The sequence below is a fragment of the Oncorhynchus masou genome, chromosome 6 (assembly GCF_036934945.1).
Source record: "Oncorhynchus masou masou isolate Uvic2021 chromosome 6, UVic_Omas_1.1, whole genome shotgun sequence".
Classification (NCBI taxonomy): Eukaryota; Metazoa; Chordata; class Actinopteri; order Salmoniformes; family Salmonidae; genus Oncorhynchus; species Oncorhynchus masou.
Window position 1 is genome coordinate 70,760,770 of NC_088217.1, and position 27,737 is coordinate 70,788,506.

The window sequence follows — 27,737 nt, forward strand, 5'->3', positions numbered from 1 at the left end:
TTGTTGGATATAGACACCCCTATGGAAAATCTAAGCTATATGGTGTCATCTAGATTTGTGTAATGTAACTAGTATACATTGACTATGTTAATTTATAAGGTTTAATGAAAGGAAATGAATGTGAGACAAAGTTATTTTTATAAGAGAAGAAAAGTCCCAAACTTTTCCACTTGTGTAAAGTCCTGCTGGAATTAGAAAGTATAGTTATGGGAAAGCATTGCAATAGATGTATGCTGTGTAAAAGTCCTCTCCTTAAGTCTAGTGGCAGTGGAAAGAATGGGACCGGCAACATGAAGCTCTGTACACTGATTAATAGACTAATCACCAGTAATACTGTTCTTTTTTAGGACAATTGAAACCCACAAAGTGATTTTATTCCCATGATTTCCGGTTGAATCGATAGATGCGATTGTGCTTTTGAAATCAGAAAGCTGGCTTGGTCAAACTTCATCTTGCTGATACTTCTGCAGTGGGTTTATTCGGTACTATTGCGGACCATGTTTACAGTGGTCCGTGAGTTGGTTTTGTGATTTGGAAAGGACGTGTATCTACTGAAAGTCGGCGTGTTTACAAAAAGCTGTTGTGCGACGGGGAACTTCGGCCCAATCAGATCACTCACCCTGTGCGTCCCAAATGGCACCCTATTCCCTATACCGGGCTCTAGCCAAAAGTAGTGCACTGAATAGGGAGCCATTTGAGACTCAAGCGGTGTCTACCACTTCACCATGAAATAGACTGAGGCACTGGAATGTTTATTTTACAAGGTTGTCCCCGTTAAGGTCAAACGCCTCTTTTTCACGGGAGACCTGGGTGGTATGTTTGTTTGTTTTTGCACGATGCTTTTCGATCTTATCATCACTTAGTAATAGTACAACATTCTGCACAACTGTGATGTAAATATAAGCTTAAATCTGTGAACTAGTGAAATATATTTAAAGATGAAAATCAGGAGGATGTACAAATGTAATGTTTGTTGTGAAGCTGTACAGAAATTGAATGTATCGATCTCAAGCTTTTAGTTGTTCGAAAACGTACGGGATGTATAATTTGACTTTTAAGGGGAAATATTTTTCATACTACTGTACTTGTAAATGCAGGTAAATATCAGTCTGGGCTCTGCCTGGTCTGCGACCTGCTCTGTGTTTTTGTTGTAAATAGGAGCAATATCATGTCAGTAAGGTGCCAATGTTCTGTAAGTAAAGTCACATTTCTGTTGTATTTTTTGGTTGACATGGTCCTTTCTTTCTATGCCTTGACTGTGAATATGTACACAGCAACAACAACAGACTCATTTGCCTTTCCACATTCACCCTTCTAGATTCAACACCGCAGCAACAATCACCATAGAATCAACATCCATTGAAATCAGAATTCTGGCCATTCTATTTCTACTGTATACACAGTCTTTTCTATGACAGTATGTTTACAGTAACACTAATAACTAGGTCACGATAGGGCAGTCAGCTGGTGACGGACAGGCCTAGTTGTCCATGTTCAGCAGAAGGAAACAAAAATAATTCTTACCTTTCTATCAAGACTCTCTGCCTCCACCTAGTGTTCAATTTCAGACTGCTGTGGCTGATGATCGAGGCAAATGACTCAACTAGGCTACAGCAAAGATGTTGTATTATATTCCCCTCTGACCGCAGGAGGACATGATATTGCAAAATCCTGACATCTACAGAGAAGCTATAGGTCTGACGAAGTTGTGGCTCATCTCTTATTTTGTGTTTAGTGACTGAATGACTTGAGCCAGTAGAGGGCTCTCTTGCCAAGCTAGAAGGGTCTTCAGAACTAGTTGAGGTTTCTCAGGCCATAGGTGTTGTAGAGTGTAAGTGAGATAGGATGTACTTGGGGTCTGGGAAGAGGTTAGCCCGCCGTCAATGGGACATGCCATCTGCGTGCTACTGGATCTAAGGCTGACCTGGATCGTATTCATTAAGCACCAAACAGAAGAAAGCAGGCTAAAACAGGGAGGAACTACCGGGACTTGTCCAATAAGATACACTTTAGTTTGGTTTAGTTTTATGCCGCAAAAATGGTTTGCTACAATGTGCACTAATGAATATGTCCCAGTCCTGCCGCTTTGCAACAGAGTGTTAACAGACTGAAGGCCACATAAGGCCTCTGTCATCCAGTCATTCAAAGTCAAGTTGTACAGCACCGGAATGGTGTTTTATGACACTCAAACATAAAACCTTTTGGTGCTCTGCTGCCCTCAAACACATCAAAGGCACTAGTCAAACCACACCAGCAACAAAAAGTCCAGCACATCCGACAAGGATGCAATTCTTTACTGCACTCTTCATGCACATTTTGAACAGCACCTTTGACCTTAAATAACTGGCGACTGATACTCAGGTGACAGACCCAGAAGTTGGACAGCAGGGTTGGGGTCAATTGCATTTCAATTTAGAATGTACAGGGGCTTCTTTTAAAAACTGAGTCACACTACAAATTCATTATAAAAGAGAACTTTATTTGGTAACACAAAAACTGTTTGTATATAACCCATAATAAGTGTGCACACAAACAGTAATTTAGTTTAATGCTTCAGTTTCAAGTGTAGAATTAGAAAGGCAACACTGAAACATTGACATTTTTGTGGAGAAAAAGTGCAGTCGACAAAAGTCAAAAGTTTGGACACACCTACTCATTTGACGGCTTTTCTTTATTTTTACTACATTGTAGAATAATAGTGAAGACAAACTATGAAATAACATATATGGAATCATGTAGTAACCCAAAAAGTTTTTTTCCAATCAAAAATATTTCATGAGATTCTTCAAAGTGGCCACCCCATGCCTTGATGACAGACTTGCACACTCTCGGAATTCTCTCAACCAGCTGCATGAGGTAGTCACCTGGAATGCATTTCAATTAACAGGTGTGCCTTGTTAAAAGTTAATTTGTGGAATTTCTTTCCTCAATTTTTTGGAGCCAATCAGATGTGTTGTGACATGGTAGGGGTGATGTGCAGAATATACCAACTAGGGCTAAAATACCTTATGGCAAGAACAGCTCAAATAAGGAAAGAGAAACAACAGTCCATCATTACTTTAAGACATGAAGGTCAGTCAATACGGAAAATTTATTCAAGAGCAGTTGAAAAGACCAAGCACTATGATGAAACTGGCTCTCATGTGGACCGCCACAGGAAAGGAAGACCCAGAGTTACCTCTGCTGCAGAGGATAAGTTCATTTGAGTTACCAGACTCAGATTGCAGCCCAAATAAATGCTTCAGAGTTCAAGTAACAGACACATCTCAACATCAACTGTTCAGAGGAGACTGCATGAATCAGGCCTTCATGGTCAAATTGCTGCAAAGAAACCACTACTAAAGGACACCAATAATAAGAAGAGACTTGCTTAGGCCAAGAAACATGAGCAATGGACATCAGACCAAAGGACAGATTTCCACCGGTCTAATGAGTCCAAATTTGAGATTTTTGGTTCCAACCACCGTGTCTGTGTGAGATGCAGATTAGGTGAACGGATGATCTCCACATATGTGGTTCCCACTGTGAAGCATGGAGGAGGTGGTGTGATGGTAACACTGTGATTTATTTAGAATTCAAGACACACTTAACCAGCATGGCTACTACAGCGATACGCCATCCCATCTGGTTTCCGCTTAGTGGGACTATCATTTGTTTTTCAACAGGACAATGACCCAAAACACACCTCCAGGCTGTGTAAGGGATATTTGACCAAGAAGGAGCGTGATGGGAGTGCTGCATCAGATGACCTGGCCTCCACAATCCCCCGACCTCAACCCAGTTGAGATGGTTTGGGAAATATTGGACCGCAGAATGAAGGAAAAGCAGCCAACAAGTACTCAGCACTAGATGATTCCACGTGTGTCATTTCATAGTTTTGATGTCGTCACTATTATTCTACAATGTAGAAAATAGTAAAATAAATAAAAACCTTGAATGAGTAGGTGTGTCCAAACTTTTGACTGGTATTATATACACGATGTGGATATAGTACATGTTGGATTGTACATGTGGACAATATGTTGGATTATGAATAAGGTGACTTAATTATCTGACTGATTTTCATGCGGTGGACCATAAATACATTTCAAAAAGTGGTGTAGTAGTGGTAGTAGGAATATAAAATTGATTGCAGTGCAAACAGTAATACATCAAACAGCATAGCCAATTTCTCTTGGTGATGAGGCTACCTACTCCTACAAGTGAGCATCAAACCAAGGCCATATTTAAGTAGTGTGCGAGTGAGTGATTGTCTCTGATCATAACCTATATATTCACGATCAATGTTGAGGCACTTCATTTAAACAGTCCTCTCTGGGCCCGCCCCCAACAGTGGCACAAAGGATGGTTTGCATAACTAACATAGGTTAGGCCACCCCTCTGACTGCCACAATGTGAGAGGTACTGTGTATGGATTTGATGTGTGTTAAAATGGCAGAAGGCTCAGTTCAGTGGGAAGGATCTGTAGATCTGGTTTGTGTTCAGTAGGCAAGAAACTGAAGAAAATGCTCCAAAGGGAGACGTAATATATTGTCCAATAAGAAAGGTTTTGAAACATTTTGCTACAGTATGTCCTAATGAACATGTCCCTGTCTAATGCCACTGTGCTGCGGAGGCTCTAGTCTGGTTTGGCTCTGTGTGTCTGACTGAAAGGTCTGGTCTAGATCAAAGCAGACAACATTTGAAAGCCTTCTTGATCTTTCCTTCTTTTCCACCCTTATCCTTGCTTTCTGACATTTTCTTTTTTCGCACCTCCCTCATAAGATCAAAGAACACCTGAAAAGGATGGACAGCTGTTAGTTCAACACTATAGTTACATTGACAATGGAAGTTGATTTACTGTAAAAGGTTGTTTCTAATCAGGCTTGCAGTTTCTGATCTCTTTTTCCCGGAAACATATTTTGATAACATAATCCCCCCCCCATCTAAAAAGTATAAATCCTAAGTAATAAATTACACAAAGGTATATCGTTCCTAGTCCTACTGTAGCAAAGTGGACAGTACGTTTAAGTTTGGTTACATACCTTGTCGACGTTGGCTCGTGTCTTGGCTGAGGTCTCCACGTACTGCACCCCCCACTCCTCTGCCTTGGCCCGGACCTCGTCCAACGACACCTGCCTGCGGTCCTCCAGATCAGACTTGTTCCCCACCACCAACAGAGGGATGGTATCGTTCTCTGCTTTCACCCGCATAATCTGCTCCCTAGGACACAACACAACACATTAGTCCTGATGAAGACCCAGTTCACCAGGGGGTATGAATACTTCCTGAAGGTACTGTATGTTCCTGTCCACAGACGGACCAAATCTGAAGCCATCATAGACGTATGTTTCACAAGTTTGGATAGCACAGTACAGTAGCAGCACAATAACATGGGTCACATTAGCTTTAGTTAAATAAAAAGGTTAAATACAGTGCAGTAGAATATATTGTACTTTACTGCAAATGAACTCTACCTTACTGTATTAAGTTGCACCCTACTGTAGTGTGATGTCCAAACTCGTAAAGCAAGGAGAATGATATATCCATAATTATGCATTTCTGTGTAGTACAGATCAAGGACCCATGATGTCATTCCTGTACCGGGTGGAAATCCACTTCACTTATTGTAGTTCTATTACCAAAAGATAGTTTTTTTCCCCACAACGCAAGATGCCACGTCATAGCTGACACCACATTCTTTCTGCAAACATCTTTGAATCTTAATTAGGAGCAGATATTCAACTGTTTTTGCCAAACGTGGTCGCATAAAAACCGGAGGGAGATTCATTTTTGTACATTTTTCAGTGGAAATTGTTCAAAATAGTCCTTGTGCATAAAGTTGTATGGTTTCTTAAACTTTGAAATGGTTTTTGTTCGGCATACGTTAAGTGAAAAAAACAGTCAAAGCCCAATTCCTTTACCATGGAATTGCCCTTCTACATACAATACATAGATCTCGTGGATTGTGGATCACTCAATGCTAACATATATAAAACACTTAATGTTCTAACTAAATATATGTACAGTGGCTTGCGAAAGTATCCCCCCCTTTGCATTTTTCCCAATGTTGTTGCCTTACAACCTGGAATTAAAATGGCTTTTGGGGATGTTTGTATCATTTGATTTACACAACATGCCTACCACTTTGAAGATGCAAAATATTGTTTTGTGAAACAAAGACGAGGAAAAAAACGGACAACTTCAGTGTGCATAACTAGTCCCCCCCACCCACCCAAAGTCAATACTTTGTAGAGCCACCTTTTGCAGTAATTACAGCTGCAAGTCTCTTGGGGTATGTCTCTATAAGCTTGGCACATCTAGCCACTGGGATTTTTGCCCATTCTTCAAGGCAAAACTGCTCCAGCTGCTTCAAGTTGGATGGGTTCCACTGGTGTACAGCTATCTTGAAGTCATAACACAGATTCTCAATTGGATTGAGGTCTGGGCCTTGACTACGCTATTCCAAGACATTTAAATGTCCCCCTTAAACCACGCAAGTGTTGCTTTAGCAGTATGCTTAGGGTCATTGTCCTGCTGGAAGGTGAACCTCCATCCCAGTCTCAAATCTCTGGAAGACTGAAACAGGTTTCCCTCAAGAATTCCCCTGTATTTAGCGCCATACATCATTCCTTCAATTCTGACCAGTTTCCCAGTCCCTGCTGATGAAAATGCGTCACTGTGGGGCTGGTGTTCTCGGGGTGATTAGAGGTGTTGGGTTTGCGCCAGACTTAACGTTTTCATTTATGGCCAAAAAGCTCAATTGTAGTCTCATCTGACCAGAGTACCTTCTTCAATATGTTTGGGGAGTCTCCCACATGCCTTTCGGCAAACACGAAATGGTGTTTGCTTATTTTTTTCTTTAAGCAATGGCTTTTTTTCTGTCCACACTTCAGTAAAGCCCAGCTCTGTGGAATGTACAGCTTAAAGTGGTCCTATGGACAGATATTCCAATCTCCGCTGTGGAGCTTTGCAGCTCCTTCAGGGTTATTTTTGATCTCTTTGTTGCCTCTCTGATTAATGCCCTTCCTTGCCTGGTCCATGAGTTTTGGTGGGCGTACCCATCAGCGTAGACATACCTGAACTCTGAGGTGGCAGTGAACGACTCGTGTTCGGTGATGGAGAAGACTAGCAGGAAGCCCTCTCCGCTCCGGAAGTAGTTGTCTCTGATGGCAGCATAGTCCTCCTGTCCAGCTGTGTCCAGGATGTCGATCTGGACCTCCTCTCCATCCAGCACCACCTTCTTCCTGTAGCTGTCTGCCTTGGTGGGCTCGTAATCCTCCACAAACTAGGAGGTGGAAAGGAATTATTTTATTTACAGAATCGTAAACTATTTTTCAATGGAAAAGCAGTATTGGAGGTTTGAGTGGCAGCTTGCCCAAGTCTCTCTTTCGCCTCAGTGTCCACCACATGCTACAAAGGGAGCAATGTACAGAGTCTGGTAAGGATCAGACTTATCGCTCTTACCTCGTCATACATGAACTGCAGAGTGAGGGCTGATTTCCCAACACCTCCACTTCCCACCATGATCACCTTGTGCAGCACCAGAGAGCTCTGGTTCTTACTCTTTCCAGTAGCCATCTTTGGATTTGGACACTGTCCACTGCTACTACACTAATGGAAACTGCCTCCACCAACACCAGAACTTCCTACAGTTGGACACAAACATGTAAATTAGCCTACAAACCAAAACATTCAAACATTTTTTTAAAAGTTGCAGAAAAGTGTTCAGAGAAAGAAGGCAGGGTTTTGTTTACGTATGTACATCTAATGTCAAAACAGATCCACATGGACCTAAAAGGTTGACAAAACAGCCAATTTCAAAATGGCAGCTGGCTGAAACATAGGCTGTCGAAAAATCCTATTCGACTGACCCCTATAATTTAATTCATGACGGCAGCAGTGGTGTGGCAGCCTTCAAGGGCAAAATTATGTAGGTTACAATGATAACACAGGCATGTTGTAGCCTACTACTACCTAGCCTACTGTGCTTTCAGTACACACCTTCACAGCAGTTCTCTTTTTTTAATGAACCTCTGATTCGCTATGCAGGCGATACGTTAAAAAAAAGTGTATATTCTTAAACCTTTACTGTGTACCTATGTTTGTCATCTGTTGAAGTGTGTCTTTGTTTGCTGAAACCCCCCCCCCCCCATAGCAAGGACCATAGTTAAAATAATCTGAAGGAATGATATCAGTAGATCATGCAATGGATTTATAAAAAAATTTAAAAGAAATTTAAAAAAAGGCATACAACAAGAGGAGAAAGCAAAAGAAGAAAGTGTGAGAGAACCTCTTGTAAGTGTCATCAACTGAATGTTGGCATCATGTTAAGTGTAGCTGCTGCTTCTGCAAAAGCTAATGAGGATCCAAATATGATTATATGATTTTTTTTTATTTTTATTAAATTAACAATTTATTGCAACAAGATCCGAGGAAACATTCCCACAACGTAATAGGCCTTATTGTCAGTTCCAAAACAGAAACTAAAATCATAATAAAAACACTGTTCACAGGAACTGTAAGACCATAACTTCCCCATAACGTTTAGATATTTTTAAAACAAAACAGCTAAACATATATCCCTTTTAAGCGCCCTAACTTCTGCATGTTTTTTATCCAGTCAGATAAACACTCCCAACAGCCTACCCGACTGCACCCCTGCCAAAATCAAAATAGATCCAAATAAATTGATTTGAGACTTCTGCTACTTTCTACCTGTCACTTTGTCTCAAGGAGCAGCTCTCGATTGGATAGATACAAATCAGATGTGGTCAACCGAATATTGGATGAGAATATGTCAATCGACAGACGTTGCGCAAACAGTGGTATGTTGGACCAAGATAAAATATAAATAAAAATCCGCTTCTGATATCGATTTCCACTTGTACATACCTCTACAAAAGTGCATATAGATAGCAAACGTCTCACCTCGTAATGTGTTTGGTGTCTTTCTTTGCTGTTATCCGGTATACACCATGGGAAAGCTGAAGTAGAGGGCAAGTTCCACTTACCAGCCGCAAATGCGGATATTTTGACCACTCCCGGACGTCGTGTGATAACGATTATATGAACAGGATGTGACGTCATATGGAATTGTGCCACCAAAGACCATGCAATATGAACAAGATGGGCTAGGACTGCTTCTCTCCGATCACACTTTGTAGGCGATGTCATGGCGACGTTGATGCCGCGTTAAAAATAAACCATGATGTCAGTGATCTTCACGTCGGAATGTCGAAGCTCTAGAAAGAGGCCCGAGTTCCGGAGTTGGAATTCCGAGTTGGATGACCGTTCGAAAGGCATGCGCCATTTTTTTAAAGACTGTGCATGTAAAAAATATGAATGTTTAGAAAGTTGGCGTACACCATACATATGCTTTTTTTGCCTTTATAAACCAAACTAGTATTAAAACTCCGCCTGAAAAACGCCCATTAATCACCTTTTATGGTGGCAATAATGCCCTCGTTTGCTGCATGCTTTGGAAGTATTGAGTTGGGGAGACTTTTCGTCAGTTTCTCAGAGATTGTTTATGGTGGTGTATTCGAAACTTGATACAAACAACCTACAGCTGTCCACACAAATTGGTGTGGTTATTATATATGTAAATCAAACTGCAAATGCATGGTGTTGTCTTAAATAGGAGTGAAGTGTTACAATATACCCCATGGTCAGGGTTAGTAACAGTGCTTGGGGTGAATTGTAATGAAAAGTGCGTGAGAGCAACATTACCATGTTTAACATTTTGTTGGGCAGAAATTATAATAATTATAATAACCTTAAATAATAAAATGTGTATTATTTTACCCTCCACTAAATGGTATTTCTCAACCAAACAACAACTAGGCTAAACGAAACACCTACACCTGAACGTTTGTGGTGTGTGTCTGTGTGTGTGACTGTTGGACATGCTCACTTAATCAGAGTCACATTTGTGACAGTTGTATATCTGTCCTGGGGTACAAGCTTAGTGGGCCCATAATTTGCATTCCCAGCACTGCACCCAGACCTCCTTGGAATTGTTAAAGTGCTCCATGCACACACGTTTTCCTTCTGGAATATTCTGGTTCAATCTGCTTTGTTTTGCCTTTTTTCTTAGGCATGGTCGTTTTTTTGTTATTGTTCAGTGTGGTTTGTCTTGGCTTGCTTCTTTCCAGCTATTGTTTTCGTCAGGGCAATTTTTATTTTTTGCCTTCTGAGTGCTTGACTTTTTATGCTCTTCTTCCAGTGCCTGCGTGATGGGTGTATCTGTCAAAATAACAGTTTTCTCCTCTTCCTACCCCTTGTTGTAATTTTCCTGAACCCTGCTTTTAGGAAGGGGCATACATCAACTGGGTTGAAATTAGAAGAGTAATAGGTGTTTCCCAACCACAGGTATAAGATTTTCTCACAAGTTGTTACAACTAGGGCCTCCTAAGTGGTGTCACCTTGTCCGAGAGAGATTTACATGGTTATCAAAACGTCACACCAGGTTAAGCCACCACAAAACACAGCCCTTATTTTAAGTGTTTTTAAAATCCCCTATGGGAAAAATGAATGGTGTAAAAACGATTGGAATCATTACCCTGTTGACCACTAGGTTTTATGGGTATTATAACAACCCCACTGTGGGGCTCTATAGAGCTTGCCAGCTTCTAGTCCCAAAACCCAGAAATGAGTTACCTCTGGTTTGTTCAGGCATCCCTAGGGAAAGATTAATGAGTAAAGAATAGGGTTTTGGAATAAATTATGGAAATAAGGTCTGATGAATCCTCTACGGGACCAGTGTCCCCCCAACGGGACAGTTGTAAATAACAAGAAAACTTCCCAGGACATAGACATGTCTTATATGGGCAGAAAGCTTACATTCTTTTTAATCTAACTGCACTGTCCAATTTACAGTAGCTTTTACAGTGAAAGAATACCATGCTATTGTTTGAAGAGAGTGCACAGTTATGAACTTGAAAATGTATCAATAAACCAATTAGGCACATCTGGGCAGACTTGATACAATATTTTGAGCAGCAATGCAATGGTTAATTTGATCAGTCTAAAACATTTCACGTACACTGCTCCCATCTCGTGGACAAAATCTAAATTGCACCTAAACTGCAATACATTGTGGGCTTTCTCTTGCATTTCAAATATGGAAAAATACAAAAACAAAAAAAAATGTTTTTCTTTGTATTATCTTTAACCAGATCTAATGTGTTATATTCTCCTACATTACTTTCACATTTCCACAAACTTCAAAGTGTTTCCTTTCAAATGGTATCAAGAATATGCATATCCTTGCTTCAGGCCCTGAGCTACAGGCAATTAGATTTGTGTATGTCATTTTAGGTTAAAATTGGAGAGAAAAAAGGGTCCGATCCTTAACACAGGCTTAGGAGATCTTATACGTTTTGTTCTATGAGATAATAGCAGTTAACATGACCTTTATGAATTATGAAGTCTTTATGTGCTTTTTCTATAACATCAATTATTTTAAACTCACAAAACGTATAAAATCTCATAAACCTGTGTCTGCCACAGACCATGTTTTCGGGGTTTATCCAAAAACCCTCCAAAAACACCATTCATTTTGCTAATTTTGTCCAACAAACCATGGCGGAGTTAGTGCCTACAAAAAGTGTAACGCTAGTTGGAAGAAGTGGACCAAGATGCCGTTCTGAAGGCTACACAGAGCTAACAAAACAAAGAAAAATCCCACAACCTAAGGTTGCAAAACAGGCTGCCTACGTATGATTCCCAATCAGAGACAACGATAGACAGCTGTCCCTGATTGAGAACCATACCCGGCCAAAACATAGAAACACAAAACCTAGAAATAAAGAACATAGAAGGCCCACCCAAATCACACCCTGACTAAACCAAAATAGAGACATAAAAAGCTCTAAGGTCAGGGCGTGACAAATAAAAACTCCATTAGGCTACTATTTCTCTTTATTGCAATCAGGCCAGGGCAGTTTCTTAAGGAAATGGCAATGGCGAATGTGATCAAATGTCTCTGGAGGTGTTGGCAGAATGTTTAAAACTTTTACAGTAACATTTGCTGCATCTGACCATTTCTGAAAGAAAAAAAACAATTGCAAATTGTTGTGTACCTGTAAACAGATCGTTTGAATTCGATAATGTTTTGCATTTACTTTTCCCCAAACCTAAATATGCTGCACTGCCCACAAATTCTGAAACGTTGTCTAGTATAATCGACAAAATGTCAAACCTCGTAGGCCGATTTACGGTGGTATCCTACACTCTTCAAAGCAAAAGATCAACTGTCTGATCATCTCTTAAATTCTACTGCAGGCTATATTATAAACCACGCTCCCTTTTGGATGCACAGAGCAAAATACTTGAAATAATAGCCGTATTTATAGGCCCAATTAAATGAGAGATGCGCATGGTAATTTGTTGTAGGTTAAAACTTCTTCTGCAACGTGAACCTATCATGGTCAGGAAAGGTGGCGAGGAAATTATTCGGCATGAAAGTATGTATTATGTTTATAAATTAAATGTTGTTTACTTGAGGCATTTGAAATTTACAGTAGGTTATTCAGATACACAGTAGCCTAGTCTAAAAAAAATCTAAATGGATAAGGTGAACCGTCTGTTCTACCCTTAAACTGCGCTCCGAATCGGATCGCATGGAGCAAAATTGGGTACTTGAAATCGAATTACTACTATAAAGTGGGTCCAATTAAATTAGAGCTGGGACGTTGTAAGCCTAATAGGCCTATGGGCAGGGGTGCAACTTTCACTGGAGACAGGGGGACGTCCCTCCCACATTCTGAAAATTTTCACAGGTCAAGTTCAGTTTTTTTTTATGCCGCACGCTTGTTTATGGGTAGCCTATGTATTTTGTATGTAGGCCTACACAACGTTTATAAATGAGGCCCCATGGTTAATTCCAAGTAACTACAGTTAGAAATATAATCTAAAAGTGTTCCTGCCCTCCAGTACCGGAATTGCACAGACCTGCATTTGACAAATACATCGGCTATAGGTCTGTAGGCCTTGTAGGCCTATGACAATTAGAAACAGTCCAAACGTTTTAATTTATGTATACTAGCCTACACAGTTATTGTATGTGCATCGTTTTCCCTCAATATTATCCAGCATATGTCATGATTTATGCTGTAAATTCATGTTTTATTTTTAAACCGTTAGATAGATATGCCTATATGGCTCAGGCCTATCGGTGTATTGCCTGGATGTAGATTGCAAAAAATGTGTGCGGTTCATGTAATGCGTAGTTGCAATATTTAGAAGAAAGGTGGCAGCATTTAACAACTTTCAACTTGATCTGTTTGTTGTAGTATTGGGAGAGCGCACCTAAAAAAATTGCGTTAAAATATGTTGGGCATTCACAAATTGCCGTGTTGCCAATGTTAGGTCAAATGTATTATGTGATATGTGTATTTAGGCATATAATTCACTCATATTTGAGTGACGACAAAACAGAGCTGTGACTTGAATTGGTCAATGTTTTTGTGTCACTTCAAATAATGAAAGTGGTGCCTTTGGTAGTGTCACCTTTGGCGCTTAAATCTTTATGACCTTGGTGTTGTTTCCAATACAATCAGTATTGTTTAGGAGATGCTTATGGTCGCCATGCTGTTTTGCTTGAGCCACAACAAGAAAGGCCTGTCAAAAATCAGTCGGTACCATTCATTTTTATTTTTTTATTTAGGAGCATCTATAGGGGACACATTTTCTGTTTGTTTAATTCATGAAAAAGACACAAAAAAGAGCATGTGGATAGCATGTGTTGATGGAAATGTTTTATATTAAAATATGGCCTTGTCAAGACTATTAGACCTACAGGCTTTATAAGGAACATATTAAATGTTAATTCATTTTATAATAGAAGTTTATTGACGATTGTAGATCGTTCCCACTGTAAAGATAGCCTATGCTAATGATTATGTATCTTGTGCGCAAATCAATGCATTATGCACAAGTCATTAGTCAGTCTGGTCAACAATTGGTTACTCGAATTCTTAAGTCATTTTTTATCTCTCCTAATTCGTTTTCCATAGGACATAAGCATTTTCTCTGGACAGGAGAGCTAAGGAGGATAGTTCACCTTAAGCCTATGCATAATCTCCTACCAAATACTAGGAGTCTGAGTTGGTGGGACGTCCCACGTGGTTTCAACTCCTTGTATAAAAACTTTCAGTCTATGGAGGGCTCCTAAATCGACCTAGCAAGAGAAAGGTTCGCCCGATCATCAGACCTCTTTATGCTCAAGTATACCAGGGCAATTTCATATCGGGAATACAAATCCAATTAAATGCATTTTAATAAGGATACACAGGAACAAAAACTGAAGGAATAAGTCCAAAGCAAATGACAAACTGGATGCTACAATATGCGATAAATTATTATTTGACCGACCCTTCAGCTTTTTCCATCTATGGAATATCCTGACTTGAGTTTATCAACCAATGGGTGGTTTTCTATTCGTTTAGTTTGTCCTCTTCTATTCGTTTCTAAATGATGGTTATTGCGGATTGCAGTTCAATTAAACCATGGCATGATACGTCAGGCATTGAACTGAAACTCAATTGACGGATAATGGTAGCCTACTGGTTTTTAAATTGTGTTACCTTGAAAGGGTGAAGCAAAGGCATTGAGACAAGCAGAACGGACTTGACTCCCAATGTGCCCCTGAAGTGAAGTCAACTGAGTGACAGACATCGGGAATGAACACAGACACGAAATAAGGGGAATATTTCAAGTTACGGTGAAAGGAATATTTAATTCCATCAAAACGCGCCTGAATTGAGTGAAATATTTATTATTGCATGGACTCCTTGCAAATGTATACGGACTAACGGGATTCTACAACTTTATATTTATTTTCATTCGAAATCTTATTTTCTTAAAAACGCCAAGTGAATAGCCTACATTTGACAGCAATATTGTGCATACCTTTTTATAGTAGAAAACGAATTATAGGCCTATTGCACTTTAAATATCACGACTTTTTTTTCTTCATAAAGAAAATGATTAACTGTATAATCAAAGTGGCATTATTTGTGGCTTGTGTGTTGACTGTCCGCTGCAAAGAAGCGGCGCCGGGATCCTTGAAACCTTTGCCGGGAACGGAGACGCAAACCGGAGCTCAGGAAACTTGCACTTCGTGTGGCATCGGTCAGCCCGAGGAATCGGGACGGGTGGACATTGACTTTCTGGAGGCGGTGAAAAGGCATATCTTGAGCAGGTTACAGATGAGGGTAAGACCCAACATCACCCATCCTATCCCGAAGGCGGCGATGGTGACTGCGCTTCGGAAGCTCCACGCGGGTAAAGTCCGGGAGGATGGGAGAGTAGAAATCCCGAATCTGGATGGACACGCGACCAGCAATGCCAATGACGTGCTGGAGGAAAGCTCGGAGATAATCAGTTTCGCAGAGACAGGTGTGTAATTATTGTATATTACAGGCAAGCTACCGTTTACTCTATTGTACTAGACAAAAAACTACAAATAAAACCACTTTTACACAAAGACCAACCTGGGTCTGGTGCGTAAAGTTTGGACCACACAGTTGATCAAGATGATGTCTCGCATCATCCCCGGCCCCGCTAAAAGCAGAAAGGGTCGTGATTTGAAAACAATACAGTCACAAATTCCTTACAGTATGCACAGTAGTAGCCTACTTTTTGAATATTGTGTATTTGTATTTAAAGGGTAGGGAGCATGAAACCAGAAATCAACTGATGCGGGTTCCATGCATTCAGGAAAATTCAGTCAAATAGCTTGAAATATAAAACGAAACAAATCCAAATGTTGCTTGTTTTTATCATTTCTAGATGTTTTAAATTATTATTTCCCCAAGCTGTTCTGCAAACACTTTGGGTTATTTGGTAACCCAGTGCTGGTTAACTTGTGGAGAGAACACATGTTTGGTTATTTTGACCCAGCCAGTTGGGTTGGGTGAATAATCCAACATGTTGGTTTGTTGGGATTACCCAAACATGGGTTAATTTAACCATCAATTGGGTTTTTGTTACTCTCATACTGGGTGTACCTAGCAGCTGAGCCCTTTTGAATGTAATCCTTAGGTTATGTTCAGGAGGAGTGTCTTACTAGGGGCATGGCTTTCAGCTAAATCTTATTGGCCACCCATGAGTTAGGTTTATTAGGATCCCCTATGGTCATCTCTAAAAGGAATCCAGGTTTTGTCAAATTAACAGTTGCCATTTTTTTGGAAAGCATGTGTTTGTTATATTTGATACCATCCCACCTATGCCGCTCCAGCCATTACCGCAAGCCCTTCCTCCCCAATTATGGTGCCACCAACCTCCTGTGGTCCACATAGAAACCTACAAATAAATGACAAAGTACAGAACAGTAATAGACAAGAACAACATAAAATATTACAATAAATTCAAAACAAAAATAGTTTTATATATAGGAAAGACACCAAGATTCAACAAAAACACTATTTACACACTATTCACAAATACAGCTGAAGTTGAAAGTTTACATACACCTCAGCCAAAAACATTTAAACTCAGACATTTAATCCTAGTAAAAATGACCTGTCTTAAGTCAGTTAGGATCACCACTTTATTTTAAGAATGTGAAAGAATAATAGTAGAGATAAGGATTTGTTTCAGCTTTTATTTCTTTCATCACATTCCCAGTGGGTCAGAAGCATACATACATTCAATTAGTATTTGGTAGCATTGCCTTTAAATTGTTTAACTTGGGTCAAACGTTTCATGTAGCCTTCCACAAGCTTCCCACAATAAGTTGGGTGAATTTTGGCCCATTCCTCCTGACAGAGCTGGTGTAACTGAGTCAGGTTTTAGGCCTCCTTGCTTGCACACACTTTTTCAGTTCTGCCCACACATTTTATATAGGATTGAGGTCAGGGCTTTGTGATGGCCACTCCAATACCACAACTTTGTTGTCCTTAAGCCATTTTACCACAACTTTGGGAGTATGCTTGGGTTCATTGTTCATTTGGAAGACCCATTTACGACCAAGCTTTAACTCCTGACTGATGTCTTGAGATGTTGCTCCAATATATCCACATCATATTCCTTTCCTCACGATGCCATCTATTTTGTGAAGTGCACCAGTCCCTCCTGCAGCAAAGCACCCCCACAACATGATACTGCCACCCCCGTGCTTCACAGTTGGGATGGTGTTCTTTGTCTTGCAAGCATACCCCTTTTTCCACCAAACATAACAATGGTTATTATGGCCAAACAGTTCTATTTTTGTTTCATCAGACCAGAGGACATTTCTCCAAAAAGTTCTTTGTCCCCATGTAGAGTTGCAAACTGTAGTCTGGCTTTTTTATGGCGGCTTTGGAGCAGTGGCTTCTTCCTTGCTGAGTAGCCTTTCAGGTTATGTCGATATAGGACTTGCTTAACTGTAGATATAGATACTTTTGTACCTGTTTCCTCCAACATCTTCACAGGGTCCTTTGCTGTTGTTCTGGGATTGATTTGCACTTTTCGCACCAAAGTATGTTCATCTCCAGGAGACAGAATGCGTCTCCTTCCTGAGCGGTATGACGGCTGCATGGTCCCATGGTGTTTATACTTGCATACTATTGTTTGTACAGATGAATGTGGTACCTTCAGGCGTTTGGAAACCAGGCTTGTGGAGGTCTACAATTTTTTTCTGGGGTCTTGGCTGATTTTTTTTGATTTTCCGATGATGTCAAGCAAAGAGGCACTGAGTTTGAAGATTAGCCTTGAAATACATCCACAGGTACACCTCCGTTTGACTCAAATGATGTCAATTAGCCTATTAGAAACTTCTAAAGCCATGACATCCTTTTCTTGAATTTTCCAAGCTGTTTAAAGGCACAGTCAACTTAGTGTATGTAAACTTCTGACCCACTGGAATTGTGATACAGTGAATTATAAGTGAAATAATCTGTCTGTAAACAATTGTTGGAAAAATGACCTGTGTCATGCACAAAGTAGATGTCCTAACCAACTTGCCAAAACTATAGTTTGTTAACAAGACATTTATGGAGTGGTTGAAAAACGAGTTTTAACGTGTTCACGCTACACGTTCCCCAAGGGCACCACACCCCCCCGCTCAACTCAAAAGGTGGCGCACAGAATGCAAAAATATTCGTAGAAATATTTAACCTCCACACATTAACAAGTCCAATAGCTCAACTGAAAGATAAACACCTTGTTCATCTACCCAGCGAGTCAGATTTCTAAAATGTTTTACGGTGAAAACATAGTACATAGTATGTAAATAGTACATAGTACATAGTAAAACATAGTATGTCAAACCACCACAAAGACACAGACGATATGTAGCCATTTTGTCGAACAAAAGATGCAATCACAAACGCAGGATTAAAAGAAAAATAATTCACTAACCTTTTGAAAATCTTCATCAGATGACAGTAATAGGACATGTTGCACAGTACATTTATGTTTTTTTCAATAATATGCAATTTATATCCATAAATCTCTGTTTACATTGACGCCATGTTCAGAAAATCCTCAAAAATGTCCGGAGAAATTATAGATAGCTCCGCCAGATAACGCCAGATAACAGCAATACACATCATAAACTTTGACTAAATATACATGTTCTACATATAGTTAGAAAGATACACTGCTTCTTAATGCAACCGCTTTGTCACATTTATTTTTAAAGTTACAGAAATCGTTCACTATTCAATAATCTGAGGCGGCGCTCAGACGTAAGCAATATTTCTCCACTATGTTGGAGTCAACAGAAATACAAAATTACAACATAAATATTCCCTTACCTTTGATGGTCTTCGATCAGAATGTAGTGGAAGGAGTCATACTTACCCAATACATCGTTTTGTTTCAGTTCGTGTGTAGTTATAGTAGCATAGGCTACCCATGTCAGCTGAAATGCATCCAAAATTACTTCTGGTCCCGAACAGTTGCGCATCAAAACTTCAAAATTACATATTATATGTCGACTAAACTGGTCAAACTAAGTGCAGAATCAAGCTTTAGGATGTTATAAACGTACAAAACAATTGGCGATTCAACCGGACAAAAGCAATTATTCTCAGACCTTCTGGAACGGATGGATGACTGTGTACAATTCGCGCTCGAACGCGCATGTATTTTCTCGCGACACCCACTATTTTGCCTGCCAAAGGCTCAAAGCTCTCGGGATTTGCGCAATTAAACGCTCTACTGATAGAGGACATCTCGTGGAAGACATAGAAAGTGTTTCCAGATCCATAGCTGGTTGGGAAGGGTGGGGGGGCGATGACGTCAAAGTTGCCCCAACTTTCTGGATGCCAAAACTAGTTTGGGAGATTGCCTGCCCTGTGAGTTCTGCTATACTTACAGACATAATTCAAACGGTTTTAGAAGCTTTAGAGTGTTTTCTATCCAATAATAATTATTATATGCATATATTAGCAATTTTGGACAGATTATTTTTCAGTTTACTATGGGCACGCAATTCATCCAAAAGGGGCAGTATTGTCCCAAGCCTTAATTAACAGGTTTTAATGACTCCATCCTAAGTATATGTAAACTTTCGACTTCAACTGTACATATCAATATTCTTATATTCAGTACAGTTAAATGAGATATTTAGAAATAGGAGAGGCGTTGTGAGACGATCTGTTTTTTAAATCTGTCTTTTGAAGCTAGACTTTCTTTTGCCTGAGTAACCTCTGGTGGAAGAGCATTCCATGATGACATGGCTCTATACATACCTGAGCTACGCATTCAATCTGTTTTTGTGAAGAGACCCATAGAGGCGTGTCTGGTGCGGTATGTCTGTTTGAAGTGTATGCAAATAGATTATACAAGTGGTTAGGCATTTTCAACACACAAATGTTTCTTAAAAAGACTACAAGAGAAGTAATCGATTTCTCCTCAACCCCCAACCATGAAAGACTGTCATGCACGTTGTTGATGTTAGTTCTGTGTGTGCAGTTAAGGGCAAGGCGTTCTGCTTTGTTTTGAGCCAGCTGCAGCTTTTCTAGGTCTTTCTTCACTGCAACTGACCATATTACCTGACAGTAATCAAGACGGGACAAGAGCCTGAACAACTAGTACAGTTGATCTTTGTTTCGAAAATGAGGAACATGTTTTTTATAACAGACATACCTCCTTCCATCTTCACAACAACTTTGTCATTATGACTTGACCATGATAACTGATCATCCAATGTTGCTGCTAAGAGTTTCAGCTTCTTCAACTCGGTGAATGGTCACACCCTTTATGCACAATTCCAGTTGAGGTTTAGGTCTAAGAGAATGCTTTTGGTTATAGATGTATTTAAGACCAGTCTGTTGTTTGTTACCCATTCTAGCACTGACTTTAACTCCTTGCTAAGAGTCTCAGTGAGCTCACTGGCTGTAGGTGCTGATGTGTAGAGTGTGCAATCCTCAGCACACATAGTGATTTTAGCTTCTTGTAAGACAAGTAGCAAATCATTTGCAAAAATAAAGATTAACAGCCCAAGGCAACTGCCCTGAGGGATACCACACTATACATATCTAATGTTAGAGAAGCTTCCATTGAAAAATACTCTCTGTGTTCTATTGAATAAGTAACTCTCCAAACCACGTAATGGCAGGTTATGTAAAGCCACAACAAGTGAGTTTTTTCATAACTAATTATGATCAATATCATCAATAATACATCTCCAACTATCATTTTATTATCCATTTATTTTATTAAATCATCAGTCATCTGAGTCAGTCCGGAGTGCCCTTCCCTATATGTATTTTGAAAGTCAGTAGTTAACTTAACTAAAAAATATAATTGTATTTGTTCAAACACAATTCTCTCCATCAGTTTACTAAGAACACGCAGCAAATGGTGCTTTACTATTTTTAGGTAGTGGAATTACTTTAGCTTCCTTCCACGCCTGTGGACACACTCCTTTAGGCTTGGGTTAAAAGACATGGCAAATAGGGGTTGCAATACAGTCTGCTACCATTCTCTATAGTTTCCCATCTAGGTTGTCTGTACCTGGTGCCTTATCATTATTGATGGATAACAACCACTTTTCAACCTCTTCCACTCAAACTTGACCAAATTTAACATTGCAATCCTTCTCTTTCCATATTAGATCTTCAATACACAAATATGATGGTTCACTGTTCAATGTTGTCATCTCACTTCTCATTTTGTCTACATTACAGGTTGAAATAGTCATTGAAATCGTTGCCTATATCGAAAGGTTTCGTTATAAATGACTCATCAACTTCAATGTTAAGTTTGGTCACAAAATGTCTCAATTTACGGTATGTCAACCAATCAGCTGAGCAGCCTGACTTGTTTGCCACAGTTTTTGCATAATTTCTTTGAACCAGAAATTCTTCAATTCATCATTGATCCAGGGGGCTCGAACAGTTCTAACACTTAGTTTCTTAACAGGTGCATGTTTGTCAACAATTGGCAAGAATCATTTTACAAATACTCCAAGTGCCTCATCTGGTTTCTCCTCCTTATACACATCAGACTAACATCAATGCTTTTCTTCTTCAACAACAAAAAAGTCCTCAGGAAACATTTTGTATGATCTCTCATAAACAACTTTAGGCTCGGCCTTTGGTAATTTGGCTTCCCCTGTTATTGCCACAATGTTATGGTCACTACAGCCAATGGGAACTCTGATATTGCTCTGGAGCAAAGCTCTGCAGCGTTAGCGAAGAGATGATCAATACAAGTGGATGTCACAGATCCAACACTACTATTCGTCATGTTCATCATACTGCGAAGAATGTTTTTATTTATGACATATTATAATAAGGTATACCACCTTATTGTGTCCCAACAATGGGATTTACAGAGGCTTTTAGGGAACTTAGGGAATGATGATTATATTAGGGAATGATGCTTATATACTGTACACTTCTATATGCATCATTAAAGCTACAAGGAAGTCCACGTTTAACCATAGCATGTGATAGCTATTCAACAGAACAGATGAACAGGAATGACATTTACTCAGGTGGCTAAAAATAACTATCTGAATGCCACGCCCCTTACTAAATGATGCCTCCAGACTTCTGATCCTCTGGGTTATATCTCAATAACACAGCGTCAATAACCCAGCGGTTTCTAAAGAAAAGAACGTGACCCAACACTTGCAACCCAGCAGTTAGGTCAACCAAACAACCAAGCAATTTGTTAGAGTTTGAGCATAGAAAAAGTGTGTCCTCAGGCTTAGGTTCACACCTCAGAGACTCATAAATAATGTCACTATAACAGCCTCATAGCACTCATCTTCAAAACAACACATACAATCCATGGTTTGCATAGAATAGATTATGGGTAGGTATAATATCACATTCACGTTCAAAGGAATGATATGGACAATTCCAAAAAGATTTGAAAAGCCCCATAATATTTTCACATTACTCACAAAAGCTCTGTAACTTTGTACTGTATACTTGTGTAGATTCAGTTGGGTTGCCTTCCTTGTGCCTCTTTGCCCTCCTTGCCAGTTGGCAGTATTACCCAGGGTGGTAGTTGCTGCCAGCTGGTCGTGGCACAGAGAAGAGCTCACAGAACAATTTGCTTAGAGATGCTGAAGGGGGGACTGGAAATGATCAATGATGCCACCCGCTTGGGCCCACGTGTATTCAAATCAAACTTTTCATTGCCTCTTATTCTTATAGCAGTTTAAGTCACCCCAGAGTTTCTCTAAACCGTCTGCGCATCTCTCCAACACAATTAGTGTCAGTGATTTGGTTAGCTGATCAAAGCCAACCCTGTTTGGTGCTTCTCAAATACACTTAGAAATAATTGTGCTATCTAGAACCTAAAAGGGTTATTCGGCTGTCCTCATAGGAGAACCCTTTTTGGTTCCAGGTGGAACCCTTTTGGGTTCCTTGTCGAACCCTTTTCGCAGAGGGTTCCATATGGAACCCAAAATGGTTCTTCTACCTGGAGCCAAAAAGGGTTCTCCTATGGGAACAGCTGAATAACCCTGACAAGCTGACCTGAAATCAGGGCTGCTTTAGAATGGCTGTACATCTACATAAGGTCAGCGCTTTGTGTCAGGACCATGCATGCTGAATGTAGAGTGAACTGGAATGGTGAACTCACTGCCACTGACTGTTCCGTATTAGAATGCATGGTGTGAGGGACCATCTCCCTTATATAGTCCTAGAGTGGGACTTGGTTCCTGCCTGCACAGTACTCATTGACTGCGTCATGCTTGCCTGTTAGACCCTGTATTTGCCGTTGTTGCGTACGGTTACTACAGCAGTCGCCCGACAAAGATGCCACAATGTCAGCTATAGTGATAGCATCTGAAGACGCTTTCTCTGCAACTCTGTTTCTGTTCCTGAGTTAAAGAAAGAATGCTCTATACTGCATTGGCGCTCTCATAAGATCACCTGACAAATCCCTTTCTGATTGGATGTGTCTTTTTGGGGAGTATTCTGTTCTTGAGTGTCCTGTTCCACCTGAGACAATTTCCCTCTTTACTCACAGAGTGAAAAATGGACCCCTTAGGTTTGTTTCACAAAGCTCCCCTCTTCCCCCCTCCCCTGTTGAAAGAAGAAATAACCGATACAGTCATCCATTGGTAAACAGAAGATAAATAGAACATCCATTTCAATCGGGAGACACTAGGTCTTACCTTTTTGCTTATTGATGGTCATGTATTGACAGCTGTGCTGCCACCTATGGCCTGGTACTTGTACAGTCAGAGTGTGGTCTATAGCTGTCTGTTGACTAAGTCTTTGAGTTTAGTAATAACAAGGAGATGACCTGTCTTGTGATGTGTGAGGCAGTGCAGATGGAGACTGGCTGGGCAGGCCAGAGCAGCCTCCATTATAGCTGATACCTGATGATGGGGCCCAGGCCCGCCCAGGTCGTGTCCCCTCGCTTTGGGGCGGCAAGCAGATAGGCAGGCAGCACAGCTCAGTGTTCAGGCTGGAGAGGTGACCCTTGACATGTGTGCGTTTTCCCACTTTCCTCCACCTGACAGTCACAGAGGATCCATGTAGAGGGCTGCTGACGGTCTCTCAGGTTAGATGTTTTCACTCTCACTGGAGGACTGGGGAGAAACCATCTATTTTGGTTACTGCCTTGGCTACTGAAGAGTGTGGAAGAGTAGGAGTTGCTTTGGTCATGTCATGTGACAAGTGCACGTTAGATTTGAAATTGACTTTGGACCCTGACCCTACCCTAACCCGAACCTGAACCGAACCACACATGAAAACAACATGGCACTAGCCAAAAAACGACTAAATATTGGCACACACTGTGCAGCCAGAAAAAGGTTTCTGTGGTGATAGTTAGGTTGTTGGGAAGGCCAACTAGTTTCATGTAAATTCCTTTTTTCCTTCATCATACATCCACAGTGAAGCTGTGCTCCTCTTCACTCAAAGTGCCTGGCTTTACCATGCATTTGCTTCCTTTACATCACATTACTGTGCATTGTGTAAGCAGTTAGGCTCAGTAAGCTCTCGTTTTTCTGCAGTATTCACAGCAAAGCCTTTGAGCCTTTGTACTTGGCTCTGATAAGCCCTCTTCCCCATACCCACCCCGACTCAGGGCCAGGGGCAACTTCAAGTGGGCCTGATCCCAGATCTGTACTGTCATTGTCACGGTCAAGGCTCCCTATAGGCAAGGGCCAGCTGGAACTGGAACTGGAACCTGCTGATGCTGCGCTGTCATTGCAGTCCTCATGTAGGCCTATGTGACAAGACCAGGGCCTGTATTCATAAAGTGTCTCAGAGTAGGTGTGCTGATCTAGGAACAGGTCCCCCCTCTTTATTCATGATGATCTAAAATACAAAACTGATCCTGGATCAGCACCCTGAGACACTTTCTGAATACGGGCACTGGACCAAGAAGAGGCTGAGTGTCTCTGTTAGAGACATCTCCCAGTGTACACCCATCCACCAAATCCCTTTAGTACCAGTCCAAACTCTGTTTATATCCCAGGCCAGATAAAGATGACATTAAGACAGGCTATAACTAGGGAGGCCATAGTAACCGTCTATCTCAGTTTAATCCCAAACTGTTGAACTGTTCCCAATGTGTCCAGTTCTTGTCCAGCTATTCATCCAACAATCCAAGCTTGGAACCACCCAGTGTGGTAATATCTTCTTGACACTTGTCCAATAGCAGTAAAGATGTTTGTTTACACCATATAGCCAATGAATCTGTGTGCTTGTCTCCTCTTTTAGCATTGCCATACTAACCTTTATAGGTTTAAACTGACTTTTAACAGACTTTTCCTGTTCTGTTCCTGTCTTTCCTAGATGAGCTGGTATCATCCAAATCCAGCTTGTTCTTCCTGATCTCTAACGAGGGAAACCAGCACCTGTATGTGACCCAGGCCACCCTGTGGCTGTACTTAAGGCTGCTTCCTGACACCCTGGACAAGGGCCAGCGGAGGAAGGTCACAGTCAAGGTGTACTACCAGGAGCCTGGCCTGGGCAGCAAGTGGAACCTGGTGGAAAAGCGTGTCGAGCTGAAGAGGAGCGGTTGGCACACCTTCCCCCTGACCAACGCTATCCAGATGGTGTTCGAGAAGGGCGGCCGGCGGCAGAACCTGGACGTGCGCTGTGAGGGCTGCGAGGACCTGGCGGTCTTACCGATCCTCGTGAACCAGAACGACGAGTCCCACAGGCCGTTTCTAGTCGTACAGGCCCGGCAAGCGGACAACAAGCACCGCATCAGGAAGAGGGGGCTGGAGTGTGACGGGAGCAGTAGCCTGTGCTGCAGACAGCAGTTCTATATAGACTTCCGCCTCATCGGCTGGAACGACTGGATCATCGCGCCGTCGGGGTACTTTGGGAACTACTGCGAGGGCAACTGTCCAGCGTACATGGCGGGAGTGCCAGGGTCGGCGTCGTCCTTCCACACTGCAGTGGTCAATCAGTATCGGATGAGAGGCATGAGCCCCGGCTCCATGAACTCCTGTTGCATCCCCACCAAGCTCAGCACCATGTCAATGCTCTACTTCGACGATGAATACAACATCGTCAAGAGAGACGTACCCAATATGATCGTGGAGGAGTGTGGATGCGCTTGAGTTGAGACCGCATGTGCTTCAAGTGGACTTTTATGAACATTTGTAAACAAGAAAAAGATATTCCAAAATTAATTATAGAAATCAAAGTGATATTTATGGACATAAGGCATACGCACATGCACACACAACTTAATTCATTTACGCATATCCTACACACTCATTCTCACATATGCCTGAACAAACACTTGTATATATATTTATGTCTGTTAATAATATTCTCTGGTCGAAGCCTTTTTTCTTTTGCCAGCATGTGAACATATGATTCGATCCCAATTCATGTAGGTGTCATTATCAGAGGGATTGGAACTAGCTGGTACTTATCGTATTATATATATTTCCAAGATTGCCATTTCTATTCTGAAAATGGAGAGTTCTATTTTCGATACTCTGACGAAGGTGGAAACGAGCCTGAGATTATGAAGGAGGTGCACTTGCTGATAGACGATTCCCAACCACGCCTCTTTCAAGAAACTATGACTGCAAAACGTAGAGTGAAAGCACTGACAACTCACCTCTTATACAACTTCAGCACTTCTAACAAGAAATACATCTTGTTGATGTGTCACAAGATACCATTTTTATATAAACCCGTTTTCATTTTACGGGCCAGCGTCCGGAAATCAAAATGGCTTCCGTGTCAGAAAAGTGAGTGGAACATAAAAATACATTCCAGCACACCATGCGAATGCTGAAGCTGTCATCAAAACCTGGGAGTTTAGGTGGTGACGTGAAACAGTGACAATAGGGAAGAAACACTGACCTTCTGTTACTTCCTTCTGAATCCTTCCTTTCTTTTGTTCACACTTTATACGGGAAGAGTTTAATTTCTTCAACAGCTGTAGCACAACCAGTTTTCACTCTCATTTCAGTCGGGAAATCAAAAGTGAAAGAGTTGCCATGTTGTTTGGTTAAAGTCCTGGTGCAGCATAGCACTTCCTAATGCACATTAAATAGCACTTGCAGATTGAAATGCCTTTAAAGAGTACAATGTGGTACACCGACACTTGCTCACAATCCTTTTAAATATAAGTGCCGCATGAGCTATGCAATGTATAGTATTTACCCACAGACACCAGACAAACTGAAATTTTTGTTGCAGTTATTAACTATTACCAGTACTTGAAATGTAATCTTTCGCTTCTTCTTCAAAGTGAATGATAGTTACAATATTTGCACTGAAAAGTGATTAGTTAAAAAATAAAGAAACTGCCATTGGAAAAAAAGTTATTTTTATAGAAAGCAAATTGAGTTCTGTTCAAATGTATTATACCTAATCATGGAACCAAAGAGGCCAAGATTTTGTTTTGCTATTATAAGAGGCCATGGTATTATTTTGTAAAATACTTTGTGACCAGTTAAGAGGCCTAAACACTGCATCAGGATACAATATTATGGATTCCATTTTCAGTTCAACGTCTTCTTTTCTATTTTGTATTGACAAATATTTTTTCATCGACTTAAATACTCTTCGGTTTTCTAGTTCAGTTCTTGTTCCAGAATCATTTAGAAAAAACACGTCATCTCTGTACAGCTGATGTAAGATATAAATATGATTTTAAAATATTTTGTTCTTTGTAATTGTTGAAAAATAAAATGTCTTATTCTAAATTAGGTTGGAACTCTCTTGAGTCTTTCTGGGGGCTACTTCAATATGTAAGATATGGCAGGAGTGGCAAACTCTAATCTAGTCGTTAAACGTGTGAACACTCAAACTCGAACACACACACACACCACACACACACACACACACACACACACACACACACACACACAC

The 27,737-nt window shown here is 40.7% G+C and overlaps 2 protein-coding genes across 2 annotated transcripts; one reads left to right on the forward strand and one right to left on the reverse strand.

Moving 5' to 3' along the window:
• Positions 1 to 2,458: 2,458 nt before the first annotated feature.
• On the reverse strand, positions 2,459 to 9,029 carry LOC135542539 (ras-related protein ralB-B-like). The gene is made up of 5 exons (XM_064969575.1): positions 8,911 to 9,029; positions 7,447 to 7,628; positions 7,059 to 7,267; positions 5,025 to 5,202; positions 2,459 to 4,776 (listed from the first exon to the last, which is right to left on the reverse strand). Exons 2-5 carry the CDS (start codon positions 7,558 to 7,560, stop codon positions 4,666 to 4,668), a joined length of 612 nt encoding a protein of 203 aa, XP_064825647.1. The 5' UTR covers positions 7,561 to 7,628; positions 8,911 to 9,029; the 3' UTR covers positions 2,459 to 4,665.
• Positions 9,030 to 14,173: 5,144 nt separating this feature from the next.
• LOC135542540 (inhibin beta B chain-like) lies at positions 14,174 to 27,491 on the forward strand. The gene is made up of 2 exons (XM_064969576.1): positions 14,174 to 15,384; positions 25,188 to 27,491. Exons 1-2 carry the CDS (start codon positions 14,970 to 14,972, stop codon positions 25,961 to 25,963), a joined length of 1,191 nt encoding a protein of 396 aa, XP_064825648.1. The 5' UTR covers positions 14,174 to 14,969; the 3' UTR covers positions 25,964 to 27,491.
• The last annotated feature ends 246 nt before the right edge of the window (positions 27,492 to 27,737 follow it).